The sequence below is a fragment of the Pagrus pagrus genome (genome assembly GCF_965226575.1).
Source record: "Pagrus pagrus genome assembly, chromosome: 8".
NCBI classification, from domain to species: Eukaryota; Metazoa; Chordata; class Actinopteri; order Spariformes; family Sparidae; genus Pagrus; species Pagrus pagrus.
The window spans coordinates 27602384-27629026 of record NC_140192.1 but is presented as its reverse complement, the minus strand read 5'-3'; the positions used below and the strand labels follow the sequence as shown (position 1 = coordinate 27629026).

The window sequence follows — 26643 nt, the reverse complement described above, 5'->3', positions numbered from 1 at the left end:
TTGTCAGCCCTGAGATGATGACTTTCCAGCCTGTAATCCAATACTGCGGGTGCTAAAACTCAAAACATACAGATACTCTCCAAGGCAGCGGTTTTCTCCCAGTAGTCCCTCCAGCTGCTTTAGCATATGTCAGCGTAGCATGGTGATGCATAGACGCTGCAGGGTTATTAAACGGTGCCCAAATGCTGATGACGATTTAACGATCATGGCATGTGGTTTCTGATAAATGGACAAATATCTGCATGTAATTACACTAAATCATTTCCAGCATTAGTGCTATTGTGATGTGCGTTTGAATGATAGGAGGAGAAAGGAGGAATGACTGTGTCAGTGTTTGATGCTCTGCAATGGAAATTCCACATTTGCTACTGTAAATGACTATCAGATTCTAAGCAAAACAAACGAGGGAATTAATGGCAACTTTAATATATTTCAATGAGGATAATTTGGTCTCTAGAATTTCAATCAACATAAATTTAAAAAACTTTCAATCAGCGTTGAAATTGTAAGCAAAAGTGTAGAAAGCAACCTTAAAGGAACAATCGAAACTACAATTTTGCCTTGTACCTCTAATGCTATTTATCCGTGTACTGTAGATCGTGTTGGTGTGAATTGCCGAGCTTTAGAGATATCGGCCGTAGAGAAATCTGCCTTCTCTCCAATATCAAGGAACTAGATGGCAGTTGGCCTGTGGTGCTCAAACTGCCACAAAACATGACCTGCTGGCTCAAGATAATCCAAAGATCCTGTTGTGAGCTGTTTCATGTTACCATCCATTTCAGCACCCATCCATGGCACTTTCAGATGAAGCAGCTGCTACCTTCAAATTGTGCTACATCATGATGGCTTTATGACATTCATTACATGAAGAAAGCACAGGCTTTGGATTAAGAGCAGCAGACTTTGAGATGTACACTGCCTACAGCATCTTTCAACCATCCAACCAGCTGGACCACCCCAGTGAGGAGAGGGAAGAGATCCAGGACGAGAGCCATGCTAATACAGCTTAGATTTAAGGCTGCTCCTGGCTAATGTCTGGTCACAGTAAAATCAAATGGACAAATGGGATTTCACCACCATATCCAGGGATCAAGCTGTTGCACTTGAGGGACGGACCATGCTCTGAGCGAAGATGACGACCTTATTATCATCATCTTGTTGCTGCTGTTTACATTCACCCTGAAAAACAAATTTAAAAAATACACTACATGCTAATGTATATAAATAACTATATATATATATATAAAGTTTGTGTATGAAGTTGACAAACTTTAATTAGTTTATGCAAAACCTGTTTCATATAATGACAAATAAGCCACCTTGAATATAGGAAGCATTCAGCTACTCAATGAAGCGAGGCTAGCTAACTAAGCTAGCTAACGTTACATCTCAGCCAAGCAGGATGACATTAATGTGAACAAGCCTCTCATCTATGAGTAGGTGCATGCTTCTGCATGGTGAGTCAGTCTGGTTTGGTAGAAAGAAAATAGTTCCCAAATGAAACTTCTCAAACAAGGTCTGTGGAATTTATTGAGTCACTGGATAATGATGTGTGGAAAGAGACTTTGCTGTTGAGTTTATCAAATGTATTTTTTTTGGGGTGTTTTTATCATCACAAGTCAAGTGCCATGTAGTTCCAATTTTCTATCTCTGTGATGATAATAACAGAACTCTGCAACTTACACCAAAACAATCAAGAAGGATAAATAGCACTACCGGTTAGAGAAAAATATGTATTTTTGATTTTGGGGTGTCCTGTTCCTTTAATTTATGGCATTTCCTTCAAAAATGCCCTCTCTCATAACAAGTTAATTAATTTGATTAGACTAGAATATATGGTATTAAGATCTATATTGGACTAAATGGTTGGTGGGAGACTGTGTTCTGTTAATCATGTGTTATCTGAGTTTAGGTCAGTTTGCCCTCACAACCCACATAGCTGGAGTTGAAATTGAACTATGTGTCTAAAAAGAATCCAGCCTTTAATTCCACCTCCTCTCAGGTCTACAGCATCAAAAGATTAGAAATCTTCCATTAATTTACCCCATTTTGCCCTGGCCTCTTTTCTTGTGCTCAGCCTTGTTCCCTCTGTTCCTGTGAGACTACTGTAACTGCAGTTGACTGCAATAAGGGACTACAGGGAAGGGCACAGAATACTAAGATGGCCAAGCCACACAGGCTACATTTAGATCCAACCCTCCCATGAATGGTCAGAGAGCTGTGGGCTATAGAATGGCGGTGTAGCGGTTGTTAATGGACAAATGCTATAACTGAACATCTGTTGGCATGAGGCCGATGGGACCAGAATTTTAATAGGCTATATGTCAATAGGTCTTATACTGCAAAGTTTGGAATCGAGCACAAGTAAAACATAAGGATGAGGCAGTCACAAATGTGATAAATTGAGACTCGTGGGGAAAAAATGACTTGTCCTCCCATCCTTCATGTAGCCTAATAAGCAATCAATATATGTGGAGACTGCAGAATATTAATCTTATGCTTCAAACCAACCTGAATTTCTTTACTTTTCCTTTACCAAATACGGCAGTGTATCTTAAAGTCTTTCTCTTCATTCCAATATTGCACGGTTTCTCAGCTTGGCCTTGTGCTCTTCAGATCAGTAATTACAGTAGGCTGTGTTTGGATCAACTTAACCTGAAGTTTCCTGGTATGCTCTGTCAATTTGTCATCCCACTCTCAAGCTTTCAGACTTATTTTCTAGACCAGGACTTGCATTTCTTTTTAAATATAAAAGCTATACAAATTAAAACAAAACTTTGAACTTGACGCATTTTGTATAGTAGAAATCTTTGATTGTCATTTGAAAACAACTGACCAATCCAGAGTCACACCCACCCTCAGTTACTGTTGCTAGGTCGGACAAATAGAACCTGGTGTCCTGGTGCTGCTGCCACAGAGTCACATTATGCAATATAGCTTCAAGAATGCAGCAGTGAGTACTACAGTAGGCCTATGTGACTGAAGGATATATTCACAATGTCTAGTCAACAAGAATGATAGAAGCCTTGATCTTTGTTAGCTAACAATAATTCATGTAATCTTAAAAATACCTCAGCTACTAACAACTCCTTTTCTCCAAACCAGGCTGACATTGGTGATGTGACATTAGGCTAACTCCTCTTGATGTGATGTTAGCTAACCCTTATACGCTAGTTGTCTAGTTAGCTTATGTTTTGCTAACATTAGCTGACCTAGCTGGTCAAATTGTCTAAATGCTAAAAAAAGGTGCTTCAGTGCAACCTTTCTTAAAACTGGACCACCTTTAACAAAAGGAAAGGAGATACTGCCCTCCCAAAATTCCTTGCAGCTCCAGTGTAAGTGCCGTGGTTGTCTTCTAAGTCTTTATGAATTCTTCTGCACGTCTTTCCTTGTCACTTTCAGTCCTATACTTGATTGGTTTAATTATAAACTACAAAGTTGAAAAATGATCTTGTAAATTTAAAAACTTATGAGTTATTCATGGCCAATTCATATAGGATCAAAAAATGATTTGTCTCCCACCATTCACCAGCATACATACATATGCATAAGCATAAACAAATACATATTTTTTATTAAAACATTAATTTATTTATCTTAAGACTTTATTTAGCTCCTTTCATGCAGAGATGCAACCCAAAGTGCTCAACAAAACAGGATACAAAGAATCAGGAGGAAAATGTAGCAATAACAAGACAGGGAGATGACTACTACTACTACTTCTACTAATAATAATAATTAATTAATTAATTAAATTAAAAATTTAATAAAACATTAAAAAAAACAATTTTTTTCAAAAAAAGGTCCAATAGTGGTCGACTGGAAGGGGCGTGATTTTGCCTCTCTAATGCAGCCAAGCTTTCATGGAAAGACTTACCCAGTTGCATTATGGGAATTTGTGTTTTTTAGAGCTCGACCTCACTAAGGACTAAAAGGGAGTATATTTCAGCTTCTGCTGTATCAATTTTGACCATTATTTTTAATCTTATCTCTTGTGCGCACCGCTATTTCATTAAATTACAATGCTAAATTTCCAGAGAGGCCCTTTAATACTAATCATTTCTTGGCTATAGCTATAGCTGAAAATACTTTAGCCTTCTTTCATAGCCAATTATGCTAACTAACCATTAGAGATAAAGAGCAGTTGAGAGAGTTTTGACATCAGGTCATTAAAATAAAATGGCAAGCATAATGAAAAAGTAAAAGCTAGAGCCCAGTCGAAAGACTATCCCAGACATTAGCTTACTCACATCAGTAAAAGTGGGCATGCAGGCCACTTCAAAGTGCCATATCTGCTCTACCCTAAAATGAGAATGTGAGACAAAGAGGAAGTTCTGTGGACTAACCCGTCAGTGTATAAGACATGACACGTGTATGGTGCCTTAAAGCACACAAAGAGTCAGTGTATAAGCAGTGGTACCGCGACGTCAGTGTCTCTGGCACTGAGCTGAGTTGGTCGTGGCCAGCAGCAACGTCACTCCCTGACGGCGGCATCAGAGCAGCGCGAGCGGCGAGCGAAGCAGCGAGTCGCTCCGGAACTCAGCGGCGGAGGAAGACGACGTTGGGCAGACAGCGGCTGTCTGCTTTTAGACTGACTGGACGGCGACTTTCCGCGACTGTAACTCAGGTAAACAGCTAAGTCGCTTTCTTAAAAGCTTTGTATATAATTCAAGGTGAGTTTCCTGTTTTTTTAGTCAACTCGCGTCACGGAACAGCATGGGTACCCAACGTTACGAAGACAATGATTAGCAAAGCTCTTGTACTTTAGCCATAAACTGTGTGTTGCTATGGAGCTGCTGTCTGGCAACATCCCACCTGCTGCTGCCGCGTTTGTTAGTCCGTTAGCCTAAACTAACATGAATATATGTAAATAAAGCCTCTTTCATGTGTTCATTTAGCCATTCATTTGTTATGAATTGTAGGTGTTCGTGTTGTGCTGTTTTCACAAGACTTTAATTGATTATTTCTTGGACTTCACGTTACAGTTAATTCGTCATTTAAATTGTGCTAATTTAAAACAGCTTACTCTGATAATAGCCTCTTCACTTACATCACTGATCCCCTCTCCACATTGTGTCTTTCGGCTATATTCAGCAGCCTTGCCAGACAGACAGGAGAAAGGTTGTTGCCTGTTTTGAGTGTTTTTCCAGTCCAGTGCTCATGTGCCTGTGACTCCAGGTGCCAACACAGTCCATTTCTATTAAAAAACAGCAAATGCATGTCATCCCCATTAAAACTGCTGTCTGTCTGTTTATTTTTCCCAGTGTCTAAATAATACCCAAAGACCATAAGGAGCACAAGATGTTGATTACCAGCGTGGCATCCCTCAGAAGGACATCACTGGCCATGGATACAGACAGCAGATGTTTGCAGTAAAGGTGCCTAGTGCCTTTTTTCCCAGATTCTGTGGTTTAGACACTTGCTGTGGTTTAGACACTTGCTGTGGTTGGGCATCAGAGCATGCCAACACCAGGCCTGAGATACAAAGAAATTCCATTATCCCTCATCTCCTGTCTGCGGTGACAGAGAGGAGGAAATCACCATACCATGCTGTCGTGAGGCCAGGAAGGAGGGAGAATTATGAGTCAGAACGGAGAAGAAAAGAAAACTGTCACTCTTCAAATCCTCCTATAAGCTTGCAAGACAGCTCACACACTTATTTTAAGAGCAAGACCAGATCTCTTTTCAGCTGGCACCCAGAACTGTAGAGCTATGTAGAGACCTTGCTTCTTTTTTGCTCGCCATAAATTATTAGTGAAACCTGTTTCATTTTCTTAAACTGTTATGTCTGTATATATTCCGGGGATTAGAGTCGACGCCGAGTGAGTGCAAAGTGCAGCGGGGTGCATCCAAGGCGAGCTCTGTTCATTGTGTTTTAGTTTACACACCTCCTTTTCTCAGCTGTCAAGAGGGAGGATTCTTCTCTACAGTAACTTACCCAGAGCAATAGAGATAGTGGTGGGAAAGGAGGGGTGGGAGGAGTGAGAAGAACAGAGAATGACTGTGAGGGAGAGAGCGTGCTTTACCCTGCCACTGAGTGACTCTTGTATCCAAGGACGAAGGTAGCAACGTATCCAAACGCCACTTTTTGCCCACACTGCTGTGAAGAGATGAGGCGGTCACACAGGCACTCAGCAGCACTCTTATAGACTCAGCAACTTGCCAACCCTTCTTCACAGGGCCGCTAGGGTTTGACTTGCCACAGAACTCATACTCATTTAGCTTGAATGGGAGTTTTTTTCTCAAACCAAAACAGAAGTGTGTTTTTCTTGTTTCACCGATGTGTTTGCACCTGAACTGGCCCGCGTTTGTATATGTTTTTTGGCAGAGGAGAAGATTGGAGGAGGTAGTAACAGGTGCTGCGTGCCAAGGTGGATTCGGAGGTGTGGAGGAGAGTTGAAGATCATGGGCAAATCAAACAGCAAGCTCAAGCCAGAGGTGGTGGAGGAGTTGACAAGGAAAACCTACTGTGAGTACCATCAGGTCATTGTGTTTCTGTTTGTCTTTGGAAAGAAAATCCTGCACAAACTGTTCAGCTAGCCTCTACGAGAATAAAGAAACAGTCTGACCAGAGGTTTGTGTGAAAGAAATACCCGACTTTAACGTTAATGCTGCAGTTTTCAAATCATATTTTCCACCCACTGTGTTCCATACAGGCAGTACAGTAAATATCCCTGCTTGCTGGGATACATTGGGATTTCACACTTGTTTCTCGTTATCGACAAAGCAGCTACAACTAAATGTCAGCTGGGAATTAGCCCCTCGTTTGATTCAAATTTACATTTAAATGTTGTGTAGCAAATTGAGATTGGTTAAGGTCTTGCAAAAGTTGTAATCAGCATCTTTAAATCACGCTGAAGGGACTTATGAATATGGAGATGCTGAGATTCTATCGGCTATAAAGTTGGGGGTTTTTAGAGAGGAGGATGTGGTTTTATATGCAGACCAGGAGCCTCTGTTTATGTTTTATAAGTACACAGAGACGGAGCTTAATAGATGCAGAATATAAACAGTCTGAATTAATTAAAGCTTTGCAATACCTGCCACAATTATAAACGTCAGTAATAGAGACTAACAAAAATGGTGGAATTGGTAAGAATGACCTGAGTCAAAAGCTGCACATTGCACCTATGTGGATTTGTGTTGTTTCGGTCGACATATCAGGACTCTGCAGATTGACGGCGCTTTTCTCACCACCTATCAATGATCTCCTGCTGAACAACGAAAGATTCTCCTCCCATGATTTTCAATCAAATTTGAGCAGAGATGACGTTTATAATTACCACGAGGACATGTGCTCTGAAGACACTATATTAATCATTTGTGTGTTATTTCTGTAGCACAGCTTTATTATTATTATTTGAGCAGTAGAGTGTGCAGGTGTGGGTGGGAGTTGACATCCATTGACTGCTTAATGACAGTGTTATTTGCGTGGTGGGTCTCTCCACAGCAGAAACACGGAAGGCTGTTGTGGCAGGAAATTGCTGTGGAGGAAGATTGGGCTTCGTGCTGGGCTGGGCTGCTTGCTGCTGTCCTGTGCTGACTCTCTCTTTCTCTCTCTCTCTCCTTCCTACCCTTTCGCCCTGTCTCTCTCGCTTTATCCCCTAATTGCCCTCTTTGAGCAGGGAATGGAATAGTATAATTAGGATCTTATCTGGTTAGCATCGCTGAGAGGGGCACCGAGCTTTCTCTCCCAGCATGATCATTGTCCCCCGTTCTGTTGTTGCCTTACTTGAGACTATCATTTCTGCTTCCCTTCATCCTGTTGCCTCTTGCTCTTGCTCTCCCATGAGAAGCTTTGTCTGCCATTTTAGCCACTGCTTCCCTTTGGTTCTTGACAGATTGGGGACTTTGTACATTCTCTGTGCCTGTGTGTCTTTGTGTTTCAGTAGTGGAAGCAGTAGGGTGTTTTTTTCAAATTATGCCCTCTGTGTTGACAGACAACCAACAATGTCAGTCTAGAAATACGTTTTTTTTAGTCCAAAAAGAATATCTGTAGATGTTTCTCTGCTGCTTTGTTGAAGGTTTGAAAAAGCAGGCCTCCTCTTAAAAAAAATAATAAGACGTTATATTTTAAATAAAACACTTTCTTGCTTGAGACAACCTTCAACTGTGGGAAGGCTGTGGCTAGCCGTGTTTTTCCTGTTCTCAGTAAAAACCTGTACTTTAATTCAACCCAAAAATGACTCTGGAAAGACCGGCAGTCCTGTTAAAATGTCTGAAGGATGTAGACTTGGCCCATGTAATAGCGTGATGATTTTGTAAGTTGTCAAAGCCATGAGGAGGCTCACAGTGACAGAGTGCAAGCTGGATGTGTTGTAGCAGACCCTGGAGGGCCAACCGGCTGAGTGGGCCCTGCACTCTCCTGCACTGGGCCGATTGCATTATTGTCCATTGCCTCTGACTGAGTTATGCAATTTTTTTTTCTTATTAAATGGAAGCCGAGGTAAATTGCCTCAATTTCTGACTACATTGACTTTTGAGGCCAATTTAATGGTAGCTTGGCTTGGCTGACAGTCATGAGATTGACCCTGACATTCATTGCCCAGGAAGGGGTCACATGATGAGTTTCTTGGTGAAATGCTGAGCAGAACAAATTGAGGCAGAGATATATGCAGGCGGATACTACTTGACCTGGCCCTCTTATCGATAGTGTCTGTATGATTCTGCTCCAGTGCTGCGGTAGTCACACTGCTACTACTACCGAACTGCTGTATGAATACATGAGCAAATCTCCTTGTTAAGTATTCACAAAAAATCCTTTTTACCCTTGTCGGGAATATATTTTTTCTTATCTGACCACTCACCTGCAATAGAGGGGTGATGTCCATCCCCCTTTGGGTTTCACTTATAGAGCTTATCTAGGAAAAGTACATGTAGGAATAAAACCCCAAAATAAGTTAGCATTTTTCCTCTTCCTGTCACCTTGTCTCAATATCAGTGGGTTTTTTGAATGTATTTTTTGCTAGATACCTAAAATAAGGTCTGTGGTTTACACAGGCTTAAGAGATTTTCACCTTATGTTCTATGGCATAAAATACATTTGTAATTACCCGATTTAATGTCATTATGCTGAACATGGAGACTCATCTTCTCACTATTCCATCTTTACAGGTGCACTTTAGTTGCAAACCATTCTTATGCTAACTTGCCAAATAGTAGATGGATCAATTTATAGGGAAGTCTGTTTAGTAAGTGTAGTAGGAAGCTTGGTGGTGGTATCACTTAAGTCATGTGACCGTGATGTAGTGAGTTTAAAGCCTAACCTAAGCTTTTTACTTCTGACGATTGCATTTAAGCTACAAAAATCACTAAAGTGGTATTCATTTGTAAAGATTATCTTGCTTAATGAAACTTGTAAGTAACATAAACTTGTGTTGCCACAAAGCTTATTTTCTGCAATAATCCAAAATCCAATTAAAAATCCCATGGGCTTTTTGTTAAGGAAGCCAGGGTGATGCTAACTTTCGTTGCCCTCTTTGGCAAGAGACAAATAAAGTTTTGATCCTGTTTGAATAGTGCCCTGAATTACACGTTAGATGTTTGTCAATTTGGAAGACAATTTTTCAAGTCACTTGTTATCATGATAGTAAAGTAGAATTTAGTTTTGTGTGGAACCACTCAGTGAACTACTCTCGCACAATATAGGTCACCAATACCAACATGACCGTCACCTTTTACAGGACAAATATTAAAAAAGGTTAAAATTACAACAAGTCTTGCTATATAACTGCTGCAGACCAGTTCTATAAGGTTCAGTTATGGGCTTTGGTCGGTGTTAAATTAGACGATTCTGGGCTGGGCCAGGGCCTTTATGTGGAGTTTGCATGTTCTCCCCATGCTTGTTTGGGTTTCCTGCGGGTGCTCTAGTTTCCCCTACTATCAAAGCATGTATATTAGGTTAATTCTCTGCTCAGTGTCCTTCACTGGCTTAGATCTGGAGTTGGTCCCTGGGTCCCATGCAGAGAACAAATGCAGAGAACAAAGTTTCCCTACATTGTACTGAATATGATTCTGTGTGATAAATAAAGATTCCCCTTCTTTTTCTTCTACACTTATGCTACTGTTGGGTGTATAATCTTCAACAGTTGTATGACAAATTGCTTTTCAAAAACCGTTTCACATTTCAAAAAAATAATTGGCTTAATAATTGTCATTAACTTGTGTGCATATTTTTCCTGATTGAAGTCCCATGGTGGTCCACTAGAAGAGGAGTGACATTTTGATAAATCAGTTTGTTCAGAAACATCTTATTTGTGGCAAGTGAATGCTGAGACATGAAACTCACTGTTCCTTTGTTTCCATGGTTGTCAATCTTTGTAGTAACCTTGGCTATGAGTTCTTCAAGGTTAAACATTACAGTAGGAGAAATTATTGATTAACTAACTAGCTGTTTGTTGTAAGGCTCTTGCTTTGCCCAGGGCCCAGCAAGAGTGACGGCATCTTTCCTCAGACTTGCAGCCGCAGGAATTCAGAAAGTCTACCTCAGAGGACCACCTGGTGAAATTAATGTAATTGATTTCCATCCCCATGTTTTCATTAGTAACACCAGAGGCCGAGAGGACAAAAATTGCTTTGGTTACTTGAGAGAAAGTAAAGAGACATCATGGGAAAGCCGTGAGGGATTGGTTGATTAGATACTGGCAGATAATAGTGTTTGTGTGGGCATGATAACACATCCTGCCTCCTAAACTGCTCTATGTCTTAAATCTGTTGCTGACCTTCATTCCCCTCAGCCTTGTTTGTCTTTTTGTGGCTCCCTTGAGTTTACTCCCACTTGTTCTCTATGGTACTGGCCAGGAGAAATAATTATTCATCTTTTCTGATAGTATGCTAGAATCAATGAACAACACCACACTCAACTAAACACGGCTATTTTCCAATAATTGCACGCTGACACTGAATATTTTTGGTTAAGTCCGAAGTGTGTTTGAAAGGAGTGGGCCAAGATGATTAACGCTGCTACTACTTGGCTCCTCTGTTGTATCTTTTTTCTAGGACAACCAAAGTTTATCCTCTAAGCTAATGTCACTTTTTGTTTCTCTTACAGTTACAGAGAAAGAGGTGCAGCAGTGGTAAGTGTGTGCATTCATTTTTAATGAGACTGTCTCCATTTCTGATGTGAGGCTAGTCATACTTTAGCTATTTACCACAAAGCTTGCAGAAATCAAGGGGGTCTTTGATATGTTTTGCCCAGGATTTGGTTTCTTAAGTGCACAGATAGTGCATTTACCATTTGTTTGATAGTTGATTTGAAGCCATCTCCTTCACTCTACCCTGAAGACAGATGAGTTCTGAAAATAGAATGACTTTGAAGCCTTGCTGAGACTGAATGACTTTGAAGGCTGATAACACTGATACAAACATTTCCATGATGCATTCCTCAACAACCTTTTTGCTCTATTGGCAAAAGGGATGTCTGATAACAGAAGAATGGCAGGGACATAAGGTTGTTTCACTGTCAGGCTCTTAACGACTACACAGCCACAAGGTTGCTGTTTAGTAATCCTTCTGTCAGATTGTGTACCTATTAGTCAGTGTGACCCACACCTTTGTCAGATCGCAGCCTGTAGTGTTATAACATGTACTTACACATATCAAAATAAAACATTTTCATGAAACAGAGACACTTCGGGCCAGGATAAGTTACAGAGCTGCTGTGAGAATGATCATTGCAGCTAAGGTGTGAATTTCTGAATGTTTTCTTGAAGGTGCAATTTGACGGCCACCAGCACACGGATGAGAGACAATACATCTTTATTTACATAGATGATTCAAGCGTGAGCACAGTCATTGCTTTTGTTTGCTGCATGCTGCTTTTATGAGCTATTGTTTCCTTGAAAATGAAAAACAAAAAGAGGGAGCACTGTAATAAAGTGATCACTCTTCCATGTTCACACTTCAGTTCTCCTGCGTTGGTTTTGCATTTCACGACCTAATTTTGCATGCATGACAAGAGCACTGCCTCGAGAGCTTATCGCTGCTCATGTCCCCTATTTGGGGGTTTACAGGGGGAATGAGCCAGGGCACATTGACGGCCACACAGCAGCAGCGGCATTCAATATCATTGTGCATCGGCAGGTCCAGAGCCATCGAGCTGGCCTGTCTCTAGGGCTGCCCGAGTGCACTGGGGCGGAATCCCCCCATCCCTTAAACCTCCACCCTCCAGGCTGTGCTGCCAGCTAGCTCACCATCACTCACACTGTCTTTCACAGGAAAGTTTGCATGAGTCCTCACTTGAAGATCAGCAGCAATCAACACGGCTGAGTGTGAGGGATGAGAGGGAATTTTACCAGGGGAAATGCCAGATGGCGTGTAATTAGAGCACAGGCACAGACATAGAAGAATTAGCAGGGTTAGATAAATGCCTGTGTTGCGCATTAAATTTGCTCTCTTTTCTAATTCTCCTCTAAGGGAACATCATTAGTATGCTCGAGGCTCACCTGAAATCAATAACAAAATGCCGTAGCACAGTGATGTTCTTGCCAGCTAGGCAGGAACAAGAGCAACATCCTGCACAACTCTTTAGCAAACCACCATGGTAGATGCCAAGGAGTCAGAGCCAGTGCCAGTAATAAATACTTTATCTCCATGCTGGCTCCCCAGTGTGGTCTGATGCACAAAGTCACGTCTGCTCTGTCCCTGCAAGTTCACTGCGTAGTTGCATTATTGCACTACTTCAAGTACAGTGTGACTGTGTATGTGTCTTAGCACCAGTGTCACCAAGTCAGATTACTCGTACATGATGTGTTCTTGGCAAATGAAGGTGACTCTGATTATGATGAATAGCTGACACTGGGCATGTTTGCTGGTACAGTGTAATGTACAGTATATGTATCTTCTGCTTTTGTAACTCCACTGATAGTGTGTTAAGTGCAGTAGTCAGCCTTACATGTGCATCACTTTACGCCTAGTTAAGCAAATAATGTGACTATCGACTGGCTAAAGATTGGAAGAATAACATTTCAGTGCCAGTAAGCCCAACCAATACTGATTTTAAAGATCCAGTATCTGCTATATTTTGGATGGTTTTATTTTCTTTTTACTTTAAGAAATTTGGTCACTGAGTAGTTTTGACCAAGATAATAGAGGGCCATTTTACAGCTCAAAAATAAACTCAAAAACATAACATCAACATCAGCAGTTAATTTAAACATTACATTTATTATTAACCACTAAAAACTTAATTCAACAAAAATGTATAAAATTTCAGATTAAAGTCAATTATATACATATAGTATGTAGCCTTTAAAACAGGAACATGCACAGACAGTTTGTGGAGCTGTTGCTCTAACCTGAAAAAATAATAGCCCCAAACCCTGATCCAGCTGCCGATATACAATCTAGCTAGGTAGCTATAATTGGTTCATTAGGCATCCCTTTGCTTTATTTCTTTTATTATTATTTTTATGGCTCTGCCTCATCTGTGTCCCATGGAGGCATGCAATCAAAAAGCACTAAAAGTTTAGATTATATGGCATTTTATTTTGGTCTAACTTAATCTATTATGAGCTACTCAATTTATGTATTCACAGCAATGAAAATAAAGCAATTACCCATTATTTTTCTCCTCAAAATGGGGCAGCTGTATTTGTGCAAAAGAGGGCAATATGCTGTTGCTCTGGCAACTTCAGCCAAACAAACAATCCAAACAATAACCATCAGATAAAGTACATTAATGTATGATGTAGGCAAGCCTTTCCTGTGAATATGATTTTTTTTTTTTTTTTTGATAATTTAAATTGTCAATCACTTATTAGAGATGAACTGCTCCATTTGTAAACACATCAGTCTGTTACTCTGTGGTGGAGTCCTACAGCATATGTGAAAAAAGCTGTTTAAAAAGTGGAACTGAAGCCGTCAAAACATCTTTGACAAGCCTTCAGTACTGTTCTTTGCTCCTCTTTTAATGACATAAGCTCTCCCAGTCTGATAACTAATGCTATAGCAGCAGCTACACTAACCTCTTGAGGAGCCACCATTCACTTCTCTCGCTGTTCGTTGCATCTAAACCATGTCTGTAGCTGCCAGTATTACCTCAAAAGATGCCAATTGGTCTAAACCACTGTTTGGACTAAAGTGAATAACATGAAAACCTGCGAGATGGTTTTGTAAGATCACATGATCACTTGATCTTGATAATCCAACTGCCGCTCAAGGCAAGACCTACATAGCTTGCACCTCATCTCGGCTTTGTGCTAGGAGCTTATGGCTACGTTAGCCACTACTAGCATAACAAACCTGAATCTCCTACTTAACTGTCAGCTAAAGTTGCAATGTGGGTAATGTTGAAACCTGGTTTTGACGAGGAAGAGAAATGCAGATTCATGAAGAAATGCATCTTCTCTATCACTTTTGAAACTTTTTAAAAAACTGTTCAATGTGAGTCTGACAATGTTATAGAAGTGCAATGCTTAAAAAATGGAGAACTCACTGCCATATCACTTTCACAAGTTCTTCTGGTGTTCTTAGTAGAAATTGGAAAAACTGGTCACATAAAGAAACCTTCTTCAGGCTTGTCAGAAAAGGAAATAAGTTATCTTCAAGAGGTACTCCAGTGATTTAAAAATTGCACTTCCATAAAGTTGAGGGACTCATAAGTCACAGATTTTTATTTCAGATGCTATAAAACTCCTTTAGAGCCATAGGGGACACGGTACAGGAAGCAGTACTCCTCATAATGGTTTAAAAAGAAGACCTGTTTCGACATCAGAGTCTTAATCAGGGCACATTGACCACATTATTCATGTGGTCTGAGATGTTAATTCATTTCTGTGTAATAATTTATAATCCTTTCAATGCGATGCAGGATTCAGGAAACCTTTTTGCAGCCATTATTTATGTGAAACAAGTTGAACTCCAATCAAAAACACATTTTTCTGCCCTGCAATTTCATGCTACTTATCAGCAAACATATACTCTAATACTATGAATCTTTGATAAGCAGGTATATCAGTTGGGGGGTACAGACTCAATTTTATTTTGTCAGTGATAAACTAAAATTGGCTGATATTTGACCCACCTGAAGTCACTGAATAAGAACAATATAACCACTTCTTGTAAAGCTTCTAGTCAGCAGATTGAAGTAATTGTTGTGGATGTTAAGATTCTCCCTCTCTCACTGTGGCTTCAGTTGTATTACAGAGATTAGGTGACTTGAATACAGATACTTAGACACACTGTTCTGTTAATGCAGAATTTTGCACAAATACAGTATACTGTATACTAAAACACGTATACTGTACAGTTTTCAGTATGTTACAGTATCATTCAGCCTATAATATCCCATAGTCACACATTAAAAATGAAAGGCTTCAGGTGAAACCAGGTCGGTTTTGGATGATAATATGCATTCTGTCTTCTGCTCTTTGAATACCAAATAGGTTGCATTCTACATTTTGCATTATAGTGAGCAGCTAGGCTTTCATTTTCCTGCATGTCTCCAGATAATTCAAATGTGAGAATTACATGCTTCTGCTCTCTTCTTGCTTCTCTTCTTGCTGAACTTTTTCCGAGCTGCTGCTCAAAGCGTCTCTTTGAGTCTCTCTGACTATATGGAGCTGCTTCATTATCTCCGAGGCAGATTAAAAATAAAGAGTTTGAAAGGAAAGAGGAGCCAGGGCGCAAGTGGAAAAGATCTGTCCTGGCCTTCATTCTTCATCAGAACGCTCTCTCTCTCTTTCTCTCTCCGGCCGTAATTACAGCCCAGCCTTATTTTGAACAGCCTTAACTGAATCACAGACGAACATGCAGTGCTCCCTCGTGTGAACTTGCGTCATTTTTGCTGTTGATTGAGTGCAAAAGCTTTTTGCAATGCTTTTTATAGATAAAACGTGCTATTATTTCCCTGCTATTTTCTCCTTTTCAGACTTTTCATCTAGATTTTATTTTTGTAAAGGCTTTCTTCTTTCCTCATGACCTGTTACAGTCTAGTCAGACTTTGAGGCTGCTGTATTCCTTTATGACGGAAACTGCCTACCTTTGAGTGACTGTGCTTGAAATTGCTTATGAGATGCTTCTATATTTAGGCTAATAGAGATATTAAGTCGCTCTCTAGATATGTCATTTCCAGGGGCGAGAGGAAGCTCTCAGACTTATCTATCAGCCACGCATATTATCAAAAGAGGGCTCGAGAGTAATTTGATTAGAGTTAACCACTCTGGGCTTGCTATTGGATTAAGGCGATCTTCTTATCTGTGAATGAGACAAATAGCTTTGCACTTCACCTTTTTGATCCTCTTTCATACTGAATCAGTAATGCCTTCTGTAGACGCGAGGAGGTGACTTCAGTCTGTCTTCATTATTGTACAGTCTTGTCCTGATTATGTATTCTTATAACACTGAAAATGAAATTTTAAGTCTTTAAATAATCAGTACCTCTGCTTTATGTTTCAGGTACAAAGGCTTCATTAAAGATTGTCCCAGTGGGCAGCTTGATGCTGTGGGCTTTCAGAAGATATATAAGCAGTTCTTTCCCTTTGGAGATCCTACAAAGTTTGCCTCTTTTGTCTTCAATGTGTTCGATGAAAATAAGGTTTGTAATCAAATTTTTATTGTCTTATTAAAAGGAAGTAGGGCTGGGCTTTATGGTCTTAAGATAATATAGCAATATTTTTAGGCTATATTGTACACAAAATATATCTCAATATTTTGAAGTCTCTTCAAAGGCGCTGGGCGACAAAACCAAATATCACAATATTTTTGTCCAAATAGCTCAATATTATTAGGACAATATTAAAGGGATGACTAACAGTACTTTTTATCAGTAATTTTTTACAATAATCTTCAGTTATGTGTATTTTAGGCATATAGGACGATATGAGAGTTTCGGCTGCATGTAGTCTGATAAATGGCCTCCAGTGATCAGTCACTAAGTGGCTAATTTGCATTGTGGGTGATGTAGCTACTAGGTTTTAAAAAGCAGTCCACTGGTCTAACATTGCACTCCTATTACACTGTTAGACCCATTATGGACAGTTTTCAAACACATTATCAATATTGATACAGCAGAACCAGAGGTATTAACTTTTTTATTCCACACATTCTTCTTCCTTTTCAAAACCTGATGCCTACATTACCCACAATGCAACTTGAGTGACATCACTGTAGTTAATTTATCAGATTACATGCAGCTTCCCTCTGGAGCAACACAAGGCTTTATACTTCTTTTTGAGCAGGTGTAGTAGTACTCCCCAAGACCTGTAAACACACATTCATGTGAAGAACTGGTGGAGTTACCCTTTAAGAAACAAATATTTTTATTGCATCGCAGGTAGGACACGTATGTAGTTTGGAATCCTCAGTTTTTCTACACAATTTCTTTCAATTTTTTTGTGGGGGATTACAATGGGAAGGCAGCCAGGCTCAGGGTTTTGGAAAGTACTGTAAAAATGCGGGCTCCCCCTTGTTGCAATTCAAATTTAAATCAGGAAAATCAATAGCTGGAAAAGCTATTTCAAGTCACTCGTGAGGAAATTCAAAATTACCCTGCTTCATGACATATTAATAATGGAATTTACAACAATCAGTCTATTGAGTTGAGAAAATTCCATCACTTTACTGTAATGCAGCCTTTAAAATCAGGATCATCTCATATCACGGTAACGATTTAATATTAATATTTTGTCCAACCTTACAAGGCAGAAACACATTTTCGACTACCTTTGTTTTCGTCAATGTTACGAAGAAATTGTTTGACAGTGGTTGGTTGGGAATGCTGCTAGATAAGGAATGCAATGCTAAAAAGTGACAGTGTCTGACAACAGAGCAAACCTAAAGGTCCTTCTTTTAGAGAGAGGTTGCACAGAATAAAAGGGCAACATGGAATAGAAATCCTATTTATTTTGCAGCTCTTTCTGCGTCATTGTATTTTTTGATAATTTTAAGGTCAGACTCCCGCTTTATTCAGCATGTATTGTAGGTCACTGTTAAGAAAACACTCATTTAACATACAAAACAAAACATACAAATTCAGAAATTACTCTGCTTCAACATTGTCACGGTCAGTATTTCAACAGCACAGATGATTCTGTCCTCGAAAGAATGGTAAAAAGAGGACAGAAGATGAGTCATAGCCTCGATAGTAACATGTAATCATAACTCTTAGCCTTGTGCCAGGAATCAGTATTTAAGAGTGAATTAATTAGTTTTCTATTTTTAACTCTTTACTCTATTATGTGGTCACATCCTCTGATTATTTGAGGACACGATGACAAAGCAAATTTGAACAACACCTAATTGTTACATGCTGCATTTGTCTTAAGTAATCTACCTCATTACAGCTGTACAAGATTATGCAAAAGGTGTTTCGGAAGACAAACTGTGGATGAGCAGCTCCTGGGATATTGGTGACCCCCGGAGGCTTATTGACTTCAATTAAGAGGCTTTGTGTAAGGAAGATCAGACAACCCCTCTGTCTGATGTTTATCTTTGGCCATTAGTGTTCGGCACCCTGTAGTTAGAGAATGCATTGATCTTAACAGCTTTTTATGACTTATGTAATCAGCAATGCATGACTTCAGCATTGTCTGTCTGGTCAGATGTCTGGTAAAGATAAAGTTAGCTGACCCCAGGGCCATGACGAGTGTTGTGGATGAACTGTTACAGCTAGGCAGCTGTTGTGGCCAGTGTTGGGCATGTTACTTCTAAAACACAATGTATTACATATAACTAGTTACTTTCATTTGAAAGTAATACGTTAGTTTACAATATAACTGTCAGTGTAGAGCAATGCATCACTGATTACACTACTTTTCTGTGACTAACATCAAAATAACCTCAGAAGTACATCTAGGCATTATAAGAGATAAGAGGGTAATACAGTTTCATAGCAGGAAATCAAAGCACAGAGACTTTAAGTTTATTGCTGTTCATTAGAAATCCAATAAGGGGCGCTATTGTAAATCTTAAGTCTAATAAATTATGAATACTTGAAAACCATAGAAATACTTGAAAACTTTCTCAATTTCTCGCAGTGGAGAATTCCCAATGCTTCCAATCACAAAGATTGTACTTTACTTTTTGGTTTTTGTTCTTTTCTCTGATAAACTCAAAGTAATGGGAGTATTCCCATTTTGAAAAACATAGATTCTTACTCTGCAGCCATTCAGACTTTTCTCCAAGACCATTCTTATTCTGTGAATATTTTTTCTGGTGGCGTATTGGCTGAAGTGGCGGTGTGTAGGGCTGCTCGATATTGGAAAAAAAGTACAAAAATTAAAGGAATTATTCAACTAAAAAATATTAAAGAAGTAAAATAATAGTAAATAGAATAAAATAAATAAAAAATAAAATAAAAAATAGTTGAACTATGTCTCCACAAAACAGCACAGCAACAATGAACAGATTGCAACTCAATAAAATATTGTTATGTGTGAAAGATTGTCCCAGAGTTCGATCCACTTGGTAAATAGTCCGTTTTGTTTTTCCCACAATTGTAAAGCAGTTCAGAAAGACAGTTCAAAACTCTGCTCCTGGTTTTACTACAGCTCCCCACAAAACGGCTCCGAGTAACTGCTGAGGAAACTCACACTGGTAAAACCGACATCCAGTACATGAAATTTGCCAGTATGCACCCGTACCCACTACAGGCACTTTTACATTTTACTCTTGCATGTACCACAACATTTTCTCGTGCTTCTTACCAGCTCCATATCTCCATATCAGTTCTCTAGGACGTTCATAATGGCCCTAAATATACATTTCCAGGACGCACCACATGACGCTTGCCTGCTTTTCTCTGCTGGTCTGTCGGTTGTTTCATTTGTGTGACACAAAGAGACAGTGTCGCACACACGGTAACATAATTGGACATTGGCCATAAGACATGGCCAGTCCGGCTGCTTGTGCCTCTGTGAGCAACCCATCATGTAAATACGAGGAGTAGTGGCTTGACTTGTGTTTTTTCCACATCAAGCATTGCACATCCACCAGATTATTCCTCCTCCTCACACAGGCACGGGAGACGAGGCTTATGTTTTAGCACGAACTGGCGACAGTGACGCAGACTTTACAACGTGTTCTGATGCCAAGGAAACCTGCCATATCTCTCCTCCACTGACCGAAAACGCTGGCAGCAGAGACACACTCACTGGGCACGCAGAGCCTGCATGTCATTCACTTGCAACTTACCCTTAAATCAGAGTAAATTATGTAAATCAAACAGACTTCTATTGTAGATTAGTCAAGGAAAATGAGAACTGTGCAAGTTTTCCTTTGGTATCAAGCAACAAGAAAGCTGTAGCAGGACGTGTCTGAGTTCATATGCCTACGGCGCACATCTACGATGTGTCTATTACGCATGTGCATGAAAGATATATTGTGCAGCCCTAGTATGGTGTGGATAATTTGTTAAAAACACAGTAATGGTAATAATGTCCCTAAAATCATATTCGTCATATCACTCTGTTTCTACTCAAAGCAATATATTACTTGACAGTTGCATTTCCCCAAATATTGGTTGTAGCAGAATGTTTGAAAAATGAATATGATGCTGCACAATCCTTCAGTATCTGGTGAGAGTATGAATTAACCAAAAGCCTGAAGGCTCCACTGCCAGGAAGCTGATTTTGTATGCATTGTCTGTTGTCCACAAGCTGTTGTTTTCACTTAGAATGTGAATGGTATCTCTTTTATGCAGCATCTCAGTTTGCTTTGAGAAAGTCTCCTGCAGTTGCTCAAGGCTAGAGGTCATAACTTGATGAGTTGGTTTGAATTAGCGGCACTTGAGCCACTTTGAGCATTAGTTTTGTATTTGATTATTATCCAGACGGTTCTCTCCGCTGCACAAAGTGTGGCCTCACTGAAGAACGCTGAAGGCCACAATTATGTGAGGGTAATTGGAAATGTTGAGCTTCTGTGGTAAGATTCAGTGTGTGGGATTCTCACAAAGCTGAGAGGACTTAAGTGTCAGAACGGGATGTTTTCTACCTCGTCGGACAGAATCATGTGCCATCCCCATTCATGATGCAGATCATCAGATCATAGGAAAAATATGAAACATCTTCGTCCCAAATTTTCAGTGGTTGTTTGTGTGCTATAACTTTTAGACTATGAGCCAGTAGCATCCATCTTCCTAATGACCAGAGGTGACATATCTCTGCCTCAGGAGAGAGCCAGGTGCAGGGCAAAAATAGCAGCTGACTTGGAGCAAAACGTCTGGCCCCATTTTCAGGAGAATACAGCAAGGACATCATGAAGGAACAGCAAGTAGCTCATGAAAGTGCAGCAAGTGTGAAGTAAGATGCTCATCCTGTCTCTGGGCCATTTCCTCCCTCTCTCTCCCCCTTTTGTCACTCTACAGGATGGACGCATCGAGTTCTCTGAGTTCATACAGGCGTTGTCTGTGACCTCTCGGGGGACTCTGGATGAGAAGTTGAGATGTAAGAAGATGCACCCTCCTCCTCTCCTATTTTTTGACATTTAAATGACTGCCAGTCATTGCATGAGAAAGAGGAACAGCAGGTTCCTAGAGTGCAGCAAATAGGAGATTATTAACGAGATACAGCAGGCTTCTGCAACCTGGAGGTCATGACCCACTATGTTGAAAGCTATTTTTGAAAATAGAACACCCTTCAAAAACTTGCAACGTTAGCTGTAACTATACGTTTTTAACTGGTGTTAATCATTATTTATATCCAGAATTGCTACTCTTGAAGCAATCATGAAAGGCTTCTGCCTGTCTATGCTCAGTCTTAACCGCTCCCAAAAACATTTAACACTGTGTGCTTTGTAATTCATGAAAATACATAGTGTGATATAATCTTTTGTTTTACATTTTGAAGTCACAGCTGCATCTCTGATCTCAGCGTGGGCTTCCTTGCTTCACCAAAACCCATATGATTTAACATCTTCCTCGTTGCAGGGGCTTTTAAATTGTATGACCTGGATAATGACGGCTACATCACCCGAGATGAGATGTTGAACATAGTAGACGCCATTTATCAGATGGTGGTAAGTCTAACCAACTATGAAACATTTAATATGGATTGTCTTGGGGAAAAAATCATGTGAAAATTTATATTAAAATCATGGGACCTTGCAAAATTCTTTAGCTGTACTCTAAATACTTTTGCAGTTATGAAATTCTGAATGAAGTCCGGCCCTCTGAACTAATTTTAATCACTTTTGTGATTCTTTGTGTATTATTTGCCTCACCAATTGCTTATTTTTCACTGGATTGGGTTGAAATTTATACTGAACATCCAAGAAACTCTGAGGATAATCTGCAACCTGTTCTCGTTGAAATAGTTGTTGAATCAAAAATAATTTTATATCCAAATGAAAAATCAATATCTCCACTAGTTTATCTCCTACTTTTAACTTTGTTGCGACCAAATTTTAACTCTGTAGTATTAATATAGATCTATCACATGTAGAAGTTATTTGGCCCTGCAGAAAAAATTGAGTGTGACAGATTTAGCTAATTAAAGCCCGATAGTTAAAAGAAACACTTTTTGAGATATTTTGACTGTAGATGTTCCCAAGAAGGTTTATTATAATTCCCTTGAAACTTTTTTATGTGAATTTGATAATATTCATTGCGACATACAAAAAATTGAAAGATGTTAGTCCTTAATAATTAACTCTACCAAGGAGGTTATGTTTTTGCATGTGTTTTTTCATTGGTTGGTTGGTTGGTTGGTTGGCAGGATTACACAAACACTACTGAATGGATTTCCACAAAACTTGGATGGAGGATGGGTCTCAGCCCAGAGTAGACCCAGAATGGGCCTTGGTAGAAGTACTGTGATTGTAATGGGATTTTTGCAAGGTCCCATTACTTTAATAGATTTTATTAATTCAAGGTGAGATGGCATGGAATGTTACAACATGAAATGATTTTAATCTCAGGGCAACACTGTGGAGCTGCCAGAAGAAGAAAACACACCAGAAAAACGAGTGGACCGTATTTTTTCAATGATGGACAAGGTTAGCATTTTAATATTGACATAATATCAATAGACTGAAGTGACAGAAACAATGTAATGCAATGATAGTAGCTGCACCATTGGATGTTACTTTCTACAGTTTAACATCAAATGCTACTGCACACTGATGCATGTGCAGTAATGATTATCAGTTTACCATTAAGAGGACTGAATCTGCCCTTGTTGCCACCCTCGAGGCTCTGACATAGACACTGTTAAGTTTAGAGCCGTTAGTTGTAGCGTCACTAACACCGCCTGCAGTCTATAAACATCATATATAGTCTCCTCCACCACTGGCCCTCGGTGCTAATGCCCCGTCCCTCAGCCCCAAGAATCCATTCCGCTTTAGTGAAAGATGAGACGCAGCCTGCATGGGTGTGTTCATCAGCACACCACTGCCAAGATCAGCCCGTCGAACTAGCTGTGCAGCACAGCAGCTCTCAGTGATTTGTATTGGCTGAGAGTGGCTACCTTCCAAGTGAACTGAACCAAAGATCAGTCCAACAGGATAGAACAGGAGTAACATGATTTAGTTAAGAGCCTCTTTTGCCCCCTGCTGGAAACTCTGTATTAAAGCATTAGAGGCCTTCAGACTCATGTCTCTTTGTCTCATGTTCTTCTTCCAGAATGCAGATGGGAAGCTGACTCTGCAAGAGTTTCAGGAGGGCTCAAAGGCAGACCCTTCTATTGTTCAGGCATTGTCACTCTATGATGGGCTTGTGTAGGTGAGTGGGGTTATAATGAGCCAGTACCTGCATTCTTCTCTGCTTGGGTGATTTTAAATCCCAGGTCATGCTACAGCTCCAAGATTATACCGAGTAATTCTTATTTCATCAGAGCGAAGAATCCAAGAGAGGAAACTCCATCTGTGGGCTGAAAACCAAAGTGAAGAAGCCACTTTCTGCTCTCAGTTTGTTCTTATGAATTATTCAATATGGCCCACTTGTTTGCTGGCAATCAAATAGTCTTGCAGTGCTGAGTGAAGAGCGAGACAGCCCTCTCCTCTCACTGCCTAATGTAATGCACTGGCCGCTGCCAATTGTTGCTGACATCCTGCTCAGTGTTTTGTCAACTGTGAAGTGAGCTTGTGAAGACATACTTTAGTAATGCAGTGGCTCTGTTTAGTGATTATTGTGCATGCTCTGACCACAACCACAAACTGTCATCTATTCACTGTACGGCTGCAGCGAATGATTATTTTCATTGTTGATTAATCAGTCGATTATTACGACGTCCTCAAATGTCTTGTTTTGTCCTCATCTCATTCGGTTTATTGTCTCAGAGCATAGAGCTGACCGATACGGCGGTTGGCCGATATTATCGGCTCTCACATGTATCGAGGGAATATGTTGTCTGATATGCGCCTATAGGAAAACTGTTTTTAGAGATGATAACACAGAAGAGATTCTTATATATAAATGATAGATTCCAAGTAAAGTTTACTGTTTCAATGCTTAACAATATTGGAATTTTTTACTGCCTAGTATCAGCATCTGCCCCAAAAAATGTGCATCGGTCAGGCTCTATTTGGAGATTAAATAAAACTAGAATATGATTACATTTAAGAAGCTTAAATTAATTGATTATAAAAAATAGCAGGCGATTATTTCAATATTTTCAATTTTTTTTTGGTTAACATTTTTTTCTTGGATTTGTAACATAACAACCCTGAAGCTGAATCAGCCAGCAATGTACAAATACATGGTACGTGGATGCCAGAACAGCCCACCCCTCCCTTTGTTCCGTCCCAATCACCTCACAGAACCCCCACACATCCCTCCCACTCCCCCCTTCAGGTCCAAACCTTGATTTCTTTAGCATGTGTGCCTGATCAAATAAAAACAAATGAGTAAAAACTGTACAGAGTATAATAATAATAATAATAATAATAATAATAGTATTAAAAATAATAATAAGTTAAAATAAATAATGTTTAACAAAACTCAACTAAATTATGTAATTCAGTTGAAATAGCCAGACTGATAAATCAGCAACTATATACTGAACGCGACTGGACTCCAAGAATGTAAGAAAACCACCCCAGACCTTTTTAAAATCCCCAGGCTTGCCTCTCAGGTTATACATTATCCTTTCATTTGATATGCATGACACTAATTCATTAGTCTGATTATGTCAATAGTTGATAACTAATTGTTTAACTGGTTACTTATTGCAGCTCTAATTCACTGGTGATCATTCTTACAACTTCTCAGATGGATCCAACTAAGCATCCTCCTGCGTGTTACATGCCAATCCAGCACCATCACAACTGTAACGGGAGGAGGCTGCGTTTATCTCGCTCACCCAGAAGTGGACTGCAAACCTTTCGTTGCACGGCCATACGGCATCTGTGTCAAGTAGCTGTTCGTCTACATTTCCAGTCAGGATTGTAAACAAATATATCCTCTGCTGTGACGGAGAATTCCAACTTGTCAGCGAAACCCTCAGTCATTCATCCGTGCTTCTGCGGCTATGTGGCACCGCATACACACTTGAGTGTTGTGGACTGTGTACGAGCATTTCTGCAAGCGCAGTGTTGTGATTTCCCCACGGACAGTTCAAGAAACTGAATTCCCTCTGAGATGTTACTGTGCGTCTTGTTCACATACTGTAAAGCAGGGGAGGCACGTAAGCTGAGAAACTGCTTCATCACCACATGGACAGATGGGAGAATCTGGGAAGAATCGGGCAAAATGTGTGAAAATGTGAACACTGACTTCAAGTTACAGAGCAGTATAGTGTATATTGTATAATGTAAATATAATTTATTTTCTGCTTTGCTGCGTTTATGGGAATTTTACTCATAAGTATGGAATGAAGTTTTATTTTTTAATCAAAAGTGTTCGAAATGTATTGCACTGTATTTTTCATTATTATTGTGGGATTGATTTTTTTCTCACATTCTGAAGTTTCCGTTTCCTGAGAGAACAGGGTTTTTATTTAAAGAAGAGTGTTTAAGGAGCGGGGAGTTTTCTATGGATTATTTTACTATGTTTGCAGTCTGTGCATCCTATTGTGTTTCCACTTCCCTGTTAGCACGAGCGTCTAGTGTCTGCAGTGTTGCACAGCCACATCCTGAACGACATGCACCAGGCAACACAACAAATTCTCATAGCCTGCATCTGAATTGAGGCTCATTATGTCCTTTGAGAGCATCGTACTCCACCCTCCACACACACAAAGCCTGGTCATTGAGAGGCACAAACAGACATCAATTCTGGTTGTAAAGCTTTTGCGAGCTCTGTGGTTGCAATTGTCTACTTAGTATTTGTCCTGTGAAAGGCCAGAGCATGTATTGATGCCTTTTTTCCATTCTTGGACTATTTTACTTACAGCATTAAGATGTTTTTATCAGCTTCACTGATTTTATGCCTTATGCAAATGATAATTTACTAAATGATAAATGTCATTTACCTGTTGATTAACAGTATAAGAGCACAGAATAAAATGCATTTAAGTGGCTAACTTTTTTATTACTGTATTCTTAGTATTTGTATTGAAATGAATAGAAAATATGTGTTTGTCTTTAACAGGTTCTTGGGTCATTTTAAAGACAGTTCACCCAAAAATGGAAAGTTAGACATTATCTACTCACCCCCATGTCAGTGGAAAGTCGTTTCTGGAGACTCGCAGCAAAACATTGTTGGAGCATTCTCCTAAACAACTGATGTAGCTGGGATCTTGTTTTTTAAAATGTAAAAAAAAACAACTGAAA

The 26643-nt window shown here is 39.7% G+C and overlaps 1 protein-coding gene across 2 annotated transcripts; it reads left to right on the top strand.

Annotated features, from left to right (window-relative positions):
* Positions 1-4452: 4452 nt before the first annotated feature.
* Positions 4453-26393, top strand: ncs1b (neuronal calcium sensor 1b). Of its 2 annotated transcripts, none has more exons than XM_084360947.1 (10): positions 4453-4627; positions 5265-5378; positions 6329-6469; positions 11051-11075; positions 16396-16534; positions 21302-21380; positions 21863-21951; positions 22852-22929; positions 23555-23653; positions 23766-24800. In XM_084360947.1, the coding sequence occupies exons 3-9, from the start codon at positions 6406-6408 to the stop codon at positions 23651-23653; spliced, it is 573 nt and encodes a 190-aa protein (XP_084217073.1). In that variant the 5' UTR covers positions 4453-4627; positions 5265-5378; positions 6329-6405; the 3' UTR covers positions 23766-24800. The 2 variants fall into 2 exon arrangements, with proteins under 2 accessions (XP_084217073.1, XP_084217072.1); XM_084360946.1 differs by lacking the exon at positions 23766-24800 and adding an exon at positions 25142-26393 and having other exon boundaries at positions 4462-4627.
* The last annotated feature ends 250 nt before the right edge of the window (positions 26394-26643 follow it).